At 41.9% G+C, this 10,161-nt stretch overlaps 1 protein-coding gene across 1 annotated transcript; it reads left to right on the top strand.

Moving 5' to 3' along the window:
• Positions 1-2,465: 2,465 nt before the first annotated feature.
• Positions 2,466-6,572, top strand: LOC121437378 (bombesin receptor subtype-3). Its single transcript, XM_041637265.1, has 3 exons — positions 2,466-2,899; positions 4,429-4,780; positions 6,118-6,572. Exons 1-3 carry the CDS (start codon positions 2,466-2,468, stop codon positions 6,529-6,531), a joined length of 1,200 nt encoding a protein of 399 aa, XP_041493199.1. The 3' UTR covers positions 6,532-6,572.
• The last annotated feature ends 3,589 nt before the right edge of the window (positions 6,573-10,161 follow it).

The raw sequence follows: 10,161 nt of genomic DNA, 5'->3' as shown, positions 1-10,161 counted from the left end.
CCAGTACTTTGTGCTATAGTCCTAGTAGCCTCTTTCTGCATTCCTGTAACATGTATTCGATTTTCTACTTCCCCTTACACCCCCACAATACACATGCACACACATACACACATATATGCAATACACACACCACACACACAATACACATAAATATATACACATGCACACACATACACACATATATGCAATACACACACCACACACACAATACACATAAATATATACACATGCACACACATACACACATATATGCAATACACACACCACACACACAATACACATAAATATATACACATGCACACACATACACACATATATGCAATACACACACCACACACACAACACACATAAACATATACACATGCACACACATATATACAATACACACACCACACATACATGCACACACACACACACCACACACATATACACACATACACGTACATGCACAGGCACATACACACAGATATACAATGCACACACAAACACACCCACGTTGTTCCAGCACAACTCCAATTCTGTCACTCTTTCCTGCCTTCTCTGGATCAGAAAGAAGAGAGAGGGAGAAAAGGGAAGGAAAGGATGCTGATGGCCGCAGGCAGCTGAAAGCATCGTGAGACTGTAGGAATTTAGATGGTTTTGGAAATTACATGCCTACATTTTATTCTTATAAAGTGGTGATGTGGAGAAGGTAGTTGGGGTGTGAGTTGGGAGATCCCATTCACTCTCTGCTAAAAGATAAGCGGGAATCCCAGAGACATTTCTTCATTGAAATGTGAACTGTGGAAAGATACTTTGACTTGCCATTGGAATTATTTTAAAGCCCCAGTCCAGTGGACAGAATCCTTCCCACTGCATATATACACACAAAAGGTTAGGGGTTCAAGTGTTTATGACACTCTTCCTTATGATTGCTACAAAAAGCATATACTTAGCTCAGTGACTCAAACTGGTGATGATTTCATAAGGGACAGAGGTGAGGATGGTATAGAGGGTTCAAATTAACCAGGTTATTGGTGTAACTTATTCACTGGCCTTTCTCATAGAATTTCTAGTACCTATTCTGTCATGATTAACAGTAACCATTGTTACTATTTGGTTCATCGGTTTTCTGAGTGCTTGGTTGTTTCAGTTCGAGGTCGATTTCTAACACGGCTATATTTCTAAACACCTTGTTATGCTAAGTTCCTCCTACCTGAGCGCGGCCGTTGAATTAGATAATTTTAGAGAATGTCTCTAGCTGCCTTCAAACTACTTCCATGCCCAATCACCACCCCAGTCACCACATCACCACACACACACACACACACACACACACACACACACACACACCCCTATATACATTTCCTGTAAAAATTGGCCTTTCTTTTTGGTGCCGGAGTGGTTGCCTTAATTTTTTTAAACTTCTTTAGTTGATGCTAACTTCCTCTACATGCTCCTTATCTCTGCAATAATCTGCAGGGTTTTTTTTTCCACTGGAAAAAAAGAATAATTTTCATTCTTCCAACACTACTTGGGTCAAGATCTTGAGAGGCATTATTCTGGATTATTTGGTTAGAAGGCAGGTTCATTTGAGTCATTTTTTTTAGAGAGACAACTCCTTTAAATGCTCTTTTTGGAAAAGATTTCTATTTAGACAGACAGTCAAATGGAAACCCTGTTTTTATTGAGACACTAAGGAACAAAGTGACTGCTGGTCCACTGGGGTTTTCATCACTTACAGGTTGCTCTGGTATGATATAGCTCAGCCCCAGGGACATGAAGGCTGGGAATTATCATGTGTCAGAGTGAGATGCTAAGCCCAAGTCACTGGATTATTGCTTTTGGGAGGTGACATGAGCTCTGTCAAGGTGTGAGTGATTTGTTGCTTCATCGTCTCTCTGATATTAAATTTTGAGGATTGGGTTCAAGTTTGTACTTTGGGGGCCATCTATCCTTATTTGTCATATAAAAGGGAGTGCATTAAACCACCATGCGATGGGAGATGGTGAGGTGCTTTGTTTGTTTGTTTTGTCTTTTTTTTTTTCAAAAAAAAAATCACCAAGATATATCTAGACCAGGCTGGGTAAAAATTAAGACACAGGTGATTCTAATAAACAATCAGATGGCTTAATAAGCCTTAATAATATTATTCAAGGGACTATACACCCCCAAATGGCAAAGCATAGGCAGGACATTTCTTTTGCACCCTTCCTCATCTTATGTCATAGGAATGCCAATGAGACTCCTCCATCCTCCACCTCCCATTTCCTAGTGCCAGATCTGTAAGCGCTTAGCCAACCAAGCTGGGAGATGCAGAAGAACTGAAGGGAAGGAGTAACCGGATGTCTTGGGCTTTCTTTCCACTCCGGTCTCTTCTCTTCTCCTGACACCAGCTCATTACTAGACGTAGGCACTAGACGTGACAGTCAACTACATCTGAACTGAGCAGAGAAGAGGTAGTGAAGGCAGAGAGTGCAGGAGACATGTCTCAAAGGCAGCCTCAGTCATCTAATCAGACTTTAATTTCCATCACAAATGATACAGAAACCTCCAGCTCTGTCGTCTCCAACGATACCACACATAAAGGATGGACCGGAGACAACTCTCCAGGAACAGAAGCACTGTGTGGCATCTACATCACTTATGCTGTGATCATTTCAGTGGGCATCCTCGGAAATGCCATCCTCATCAAAGTCTTTTTCAAGACTAAATCCATGCAAACAGTTCCAAATATTTTCATCACCAGTCTGGCGTTTGGAGATATACTACTTCTGCTGACTTGTGTGCCCGTGGATGCAACTCACTACCTGGCAGGAGGATGGCTGTTTGGGAAGCTCGGTTGTAAAGTGCTCTCCTTCATCCGGCTCACTTCGGTCGGTGTGTCAGTGTTCACGCTAACAATTCTCAGCGCTGACAGGTGAGTTGCTTTTCTCTGTTCTATTGCTGGGATGGGAAATTAGGCAAAAAGAAAAAGGAAAAAGCTTGTGCTTAGCGTTTACCGGCTACCGGCAAGCTTCTCTTACACTGTGTAAGCTTGGAAAATCCAGTAGCATTTTAAAATAAAAGTTAGAGAAAAATGTCAAAATGCCTTTGTTAGCATCTGAAGAGTGCTTGAAAATATATGCTCTGGGCAGGGGGGTTTTCTTTTCTTTGAAATGTAATTGTTTGCTTGAAAGAATAGCAAACGGTGTTTTTATTTTCCTCCGGCTTATTAAGTCAGGAAAATTGTTGCAGGTGCAAAGAAAAATACTCATGCTTTATACATTAGTGCAGCCTAGTGGTATAACAGAGTCAACATGAAAACACGGGCATAGGTGTGAAATGGACTGTGCGTGCATTAACATGTACCAGAAGGATGGAAAAGAGAGAAAAATGCATCCAATTTATTTGAAAGTACCCAGATTAGCTAGTAGAGGGAAACCAGTGAGGTTTTCCGTGCCCTGGTAATTGGGTGTCGTGTCATTACTTAGTTCTACCTGTTTTCTCTATAAGCATGGGCTGGCATTTTCATTCTCAGAGAAATAAATTAATTCTGATGGACTTTTAGAGTCCTGTGGCCAGAGCATGTGAAACAGTCTCACTGTCGTGGGGGAGGGGCTCCATGTTAGGGTTGTTTTCAGTTTGGATATTGTGTGTTTAATAAACTATTGCAGAATAAGCATGAAAATGTGAAAAATGTGCCTCTAAATATCAAAGGCAATGCTTTCAAATGTTTCCAAGACTCTGTAAGTCATCAGTGCCCAGCAGTGCTGAAAGGAAGGCTCTGGATTCTGGAATCTGACAGGAGCAAAAGCTCGATGTCTCATTGTTATTATCATTATTATTATAATCATCTTGATGAGGTTGTTGCTTTACTGGTCTAGATTCTTGAGGGTAGACTCCTGTAAAGGCTACAGGTTTTAAGGTGTTTTTTTCTGAATGGGGGGGGGCATCATTGCATGGGCTCTAGCTTCTGATTTTACCCTAATCTCCCCCATTGATTCATTAGCTTAGGGAAGGAAGTAGCCCTTATCAATGAGAAAAACATAGCTCTCTGCCTCTTACTGGTGGAAATCTTATCTAGGAAGAGTGAAGACTGCTTACTCATCCAGGCAAGTTAATTCGATTAACATGAGTCACTTACATATACAGAACTTCTTTAGGATACTTACGGCATCATATAGGTGATGAATTATTCTCAAGTCACACAGAGAAACCTGTTGAAAACATTTGTTCTAAATAGGGGGTCTGTCACAAAATTACAGAGTCACAGATCTAGAGTGTCTCATAGGAGTGAATAAAGGACAAGCTGATCAGAATACATAAATCACTGGCTATCTCCTGGGTCTTTGGAAACACAGCCAGTCCTAGTTGGTTCTATATGACTGGAAAGGAGGAAGAACTGTATGATTGCTAAAGTCACATGTGTCGCTGATTCCAACTCTGCTTGTGATTGTGTCTTTCTAGATACAAAGCCGTCGTGAAGCCTCTAGAGAGGCAGCCCTCCAATGCTGTTCTGAAGACCTATGCGAAAGCTGGTGGCATCTGGATCATGTCTATGATATTAGCTCTGCCAGAGGCTATATTCTCAGATGTGTACCCTGTCCGAGATGCTAAAAGAAATGTGACCATTGAATCGTGCAACTCCTATGCTGCGTCTGAGAGGCTCTTGCGAGAAATACATTCTCTGTTGTGTTTCTTAGTGTTCTATATTATCCCGCTCTCAATTATCTCTGTCTATTACTCTTTGATTGCCAAGACACTTTACAAAAGCACCTTGAATATACCAACTGAGGAACAAAGACATGCCCGAAAGCAGGTATGTTATGAATTGTTACTCCTGCCAATACAGCCTGAATTTAGAAGTTAGCCCCTTCACCACCTTTCAGTGAGCTACATAGCCCATCTGGGTAGAGATCCAGTCCCCAAAGTATCTATCACACACTGAGCAGTGCTGAGAAAGTTATTGGACCTCTCTGAGCCCCTCTGAGTGACACCAGGAGATAAAACTCCCAGCATAGTTCCTGACGGTACTCATGGTGAGGCGATAGGTATTATAGACGGGGTAGCTGAAGTGTGGGAGCAGTAAAAGCCTATCCTATAGGACAGTAGGGGAATCCACATACCGCAAGTTTATAAAGCCAAGCATCATTTGCTTTAGCAAGTATCACAGAGTAGTAGAAAGGCACAGGATGCTGAAACTGGCAAGAGTCATCTGACATTACTCGCTGGAAACGACTTCTCTACAGATGAGCAACCTGAGGTCTGGAGTGGGTGAAATGAAGTGCCCATGGCAAGAGAACAGTGACTCACACACACTAGATTAAGCCCATTGAAGGACTGAGGTGTGCTCTCCTTTCATAAATCTGTACAAACTGAAAGGATGGTACCAAATACCATCCTGTTAGATTGGTGGTCAGGGAGGCTTCTATCCTGGAGAAGAGGGAAGTAGTGCCATTTACAGAGAGGGGAGAGGGAGAGAGGGAGGAGGGAGGAGGGAGGGCAAGAATTGTGCCTTTTGTGTAATCTATCAGTTGAATAGCTGAAGCTATGTAAGCGATGTGCTTGGTGTCCATGTGATCAGTTATCTTTGCTCTGTCTGAGCCTCTATTTTCCGGGGTGCATCTTGTATATTAACAGATGTGAATAGGAGAATTCTCACAGATGATGGATGGCCCATTTTGTTTTTATTCCTCTCTGACTACGTGATTTTAATCCCTATAGATTAAAAGCAACTTTGGTACCAACCTGACAACTTTCCTAAACTGCAGAAGACTGCTCTCGCCTGTCTGTCAGCCTCTGCGGAGCTGCTCTGAATAGTATCACTCTCTCCTTTTAGTGAAATTAAACCACTGGGGATTCCACAGCACTGCTTGAGTTAACTAGAGTATCTCAACATCTGAGGATGGTGGGAGGCCTCAGAATGAGAGTTAATGAGACCAAGATCACAGGTTACCATGCCAATTAACTTGTCATATTCTATCTCCACAGGCAGACTTCCCATGTGTCCCAGCCAGTTAGCTCATAAGCATGTGTTCGAAGGGAGGCCGGCTTGTTAACTGTAAATTCCTATGTCAATCTAGAGGCTGGTTTTTTTTTTAATCTCTGACAGCTAAATGGATATTTTTGTGTGTGTGCAATTTTCTCCCCATACAGATCGAATCCCGGAAGAGAATTGCCAGAACGGTTTTGGTGCTGGTGGCTCTGTTCGCTCTCTGCTGGCTGCCGAATCACCTCCTGTATCTCTACCACTCGTTCACTTACAAAAGCTATGATGAGCCCTCGAACGTCCCTTTTATCGTCACCGTTTTCTCTCGGGTGTTGGCTTTCAGTAATTCCTGTGTGAACCCCTTCGCTCTCTACTGGCTCAGCAAGACCTTCCAGGATCACTTTAAAGCTCAGCTCTGCTGCTTCAAGGAAGAGCAGACTGAGCCTTCTCTTGGTGACACCCCTCTTAATGATCTCACTGTGATAGGGCCGGTCCCAGGGACTGGGAGCACTCATGTGTCTGACATTAGTGTGACCCTGGTCAGTGGCTGTGGCGTGAAGAAGGCAGAGGATAAGGTTTAGCTTTTCCACTAAGGAAAGAAAAGGTGGTTTCCTAGTCTCATTGCGTGTACCCAGTTTTAAGCTGGGCATAGTATGGTGCCTGGGTTTTTGTTGTTCAGGAGTTGTTTTGAAGTGTTCAGAATGACTTGTCCCTGAGAGTAAACGACAAACCATCATTTCCTTCAGGGTGCAAACAGTAATGCCATTTGGGGCTTTCTAAACACAGTGAAGCCCAGCAAGTCAAGAAAAGCAGGTTTAGAAATGGCAGCCAACTGTGAAGAACGCTGTATATAGGAGGGATGGTAAATGAACAAGATAAATGTTTTAAAATCTAATTGGATCCCTCCTGATGTTCCTCACTCTCTTGTACTTGTGTGGTTGTCATAAAATTAGTGGTTGTGCTTACCGTGTGCCGTAAATCTAGAGATTCTACTCTGTAAATGAGGAGATCAAAAAGAGATAAAGCATCTCTTGTGGTGTTTTATGAAACACACATACATGTATATATTACAGAGTTACCACTCTCTTCCTCCAGTCACCATTCCATCATAAGAACTCTTGCAATTGAAATGAAAATGTTTGAGAGTCGGAGGGTGCTTCCCTTACTGGGTCAACACTTCCTGGCTTAGTATAATGTACTGCCATTGCTTAATAACGAGGCAGGGCCATTTCTCACAAACATTGTGAAGGATTTGTCTTACTAATAGGCAGAACAGGGGCCACCATGTCAGTGTGGTGTGACCATGGGCCCGAGAGGAAGATTCCTGTCCAGGTTTCTAAGCTGTCATTGACTGAAATTCCATCCTCAGAGGAAACGCATTTTATCTGGGTGAGCAGTGCCCTCTCTCTACAAACGTGCAGAACTGCCACTCTGGATCTCCATCACCTGGCTGTGCAAGCATCATCACATCCTACCTGCTTGATATTACTCCACTTGATGGGTGCCGAGTCCAAGAGCTCAGCTCTGCTTTTGGAGGTCAGAGAGTAAGCTCTGACTTTCTAGCCTCTGCTCTAACTTGCTAACACAAATAAGCTTGTCACTCACTGTAATTGGGGAAAAAAAACCTTGTAGTCAGTAGATCTGTCAGATTTAAATTTGTGCTTTCAGAAAATGTATTCTTGATGTAAACTAGAGTTTATCTTTGGCACTATAGTTACATTGTATTTTTAAAAACTTGATTTATTTTAGAGTGCTTCTGGTATTTTTGAGCTTTAAATGGCTTGTGCCGTGGTGAACTTCTGCTAACTATGTGGCTCAGAAAGGGGTGGGTGGGGCATATATTAACCCTGGGCTTGAAACGTCCTTAAATTTGGCTTACATTGGGGGTGCTAATATCGCATTAACATCGCTTTAAAGTAAGCAAAATTGTTGTAAAAACATCTGAGGTGAGCAAATAAATATGAAATAAAGTTTAAATGGTTTCATGTAACTTTATATTCTAAAAATAATGACAATATAAGCGTGCATTTTAATTCCAGGACTTACTATTTTTTAAATCATAGAAGCATACAATATTTCCTTACTTTCCTTAATTATAAAAACATTATACATTTACTCTCTTGAGCCTAACACTTGAGAAAGAACTTTGTAAATGTAGCAGATTGTGGAGAGAGAGAGAGAGAGAGAGAGAGAGAGAGAGAGAGAGAGAGAGAGCCCAGCACTGAAGGGTGCTTCCTGCACAAGCATGGGGAACAGATTCTGGATTTCAGTACACACAGACCAGATGTGATCCTGTGCATACATGTGCAATTACAACACCAGCACAGGTCGGGGCTGAGACAACGGGATCCCTGGTGCTTGCTGGCTCCGGCCCAGCTGAAAACAAACAACAAACAAAACAGAACCCTCCCCCCCAACCATAAGATCTGGGTTCAGCAAGGGACCTTCCCTCTAATGGAATAAGGCAGAAAGTGATAAAGGAAAATACACGACACCCTCCTCGAGACTCCACGCATGTGCGTCCCACATATACACACCACATCCACACTTCACATAACGTACACTCATACACAGACTCAATAAATAATTAGTACCCTAATTTTAAAAAGCACCAGGCTACTCAAGCCAAGAGAGTGTTTTCATGTTTCATAAAACTACAGCTCTGCATGAGTTAGTGATGAAGTATGGATAAAACAGCTTCTTAGCTTCCTTAGCTATCAGTTCCTTCCCCTTTCATAGCTACAAAATTAGGGTTAAAATGCCCAGTCTGTCTCGGGGAGAATAACTGGTTTTACCGCTTGTGGCTAACCTTACAGGTGGCCATAATATCCACAATTACATTCATATTGCTTATTGTTGTGCAAGCAATTGAATCTCTTTAGTGATGGTTCTAGATTGGGACAGATATGGACACATGCAAAACAAATTGTGAATATGTCCTAAACTTGTTCATAGTCTTCCCCGGCTTAAGACTGAGGATACAGTATTCTGTGAAGTATGGAGACAGTCACAAAGGCATGCACAACCAAAACACATCCTGAAGGTACATCTTCCTCAGTGAAATGAAAAGTGTGCCAATCTAACAATGTACACCTCCTGGAAGTAGCAAATTTAGTTTTAAAGAATTTCTGCAGTTCATATTATCTTATGTTTAAGATTCATCAACACTTTTGTCAGAAGGACCCCCCCCCCACAAAACTAAATTTAGAAATTACAACATGTGGGGACAAGAACACACTCAAACAAGAGGCCATTCATATACATAAATATGAATATGCCTAGACATATTATATATACATATATATGTGTGTATTTACAATTAATAAAGACACAGAGATAGATATTGGTGTTTAACTTGAAGGTCAAGCAAAACAGTCAAGCCACTAGAGGGCTCTTACCTCTTTGAAATCTTCAGACCAAGTGAGAGTGAGTTCCTGTCTCATCTCGCCTTATATTCCTCTCTAGCGCTGGGATTAAAGGTGTGCACCACCACCTGGCCTCTATGGCTAACTAGTATGGCTACTGGGATTAAAGGTGTGTGCCACCACTGCCTGGTTTGTATGGCTGACTAGTGTGGCTGCTTTGCCCTGACCTTCAGGCAAGCTTTATTTATTAAAGTACAAATGAAATATCACTAAAGTATATCTATATACATATACACATACACACACACACACACACATCTTAGTATAGTTCTTTAACTTTTTCAGAAAGTTTGTAGCAAGGTAGGGGAACTTGTGCCCAGAAGGCCCTTGTCATGCCTTTTATCTTGTACAGGTGTCTGCTTTCATTCTACTCGGATGCTGCATCTGTTTGTACTCAAACTTGATGGGATAAGCTTATAGCAGCAGGCAAATCTAGTACAAAATGCAAAGCTTCCGGGAAGCTTTTGGGCAAAGGTGACCTGGAACCTAGACATAACGATTTTTTTTACCCAACTTCCTGTAGGGGAGTGAGGGCGCTTCAGGCATTAGGAGTGTGTGGCATGTGCAGTAATGATCGCTCCTGTGTTGTGAACATACTCCAGAATGAAATGGAAGCCCAATAGCACATTAGCCAAAAGAGCTGTTTTATATCTCAGATCGAAGCAAAAACTTAGTAATATTTACATGAACCTAGCAAAATCCATACCATGCATATGAATTCAGTTCTCCAATAGCTCTACAAAACAAGAACCTCATAAAAATAAATATATTTGGAAACAAAAAAGT

The sequence above is a fragment of the Microtus oregoni genome, unplaced genomic scaffold, assembly GCF_018167655.1.
Source record: "Microtus oregoni isolate MIOR12 unplaced genomic scaffold, Mior012 000052F_002, whole genome shotgun sequence".
Classification (NCBI taxonomy): domain Eukaryota; kingdom Metazoa; phylum Chordata; class Mammalia; order Rodentia; family Cricetidae; genus Microtus; species Microtus oregoni.
Note: the sequence above shows the minus strand (reverse complement) of the source record. Positions and strands in the feature narration are given on the sequence as shown.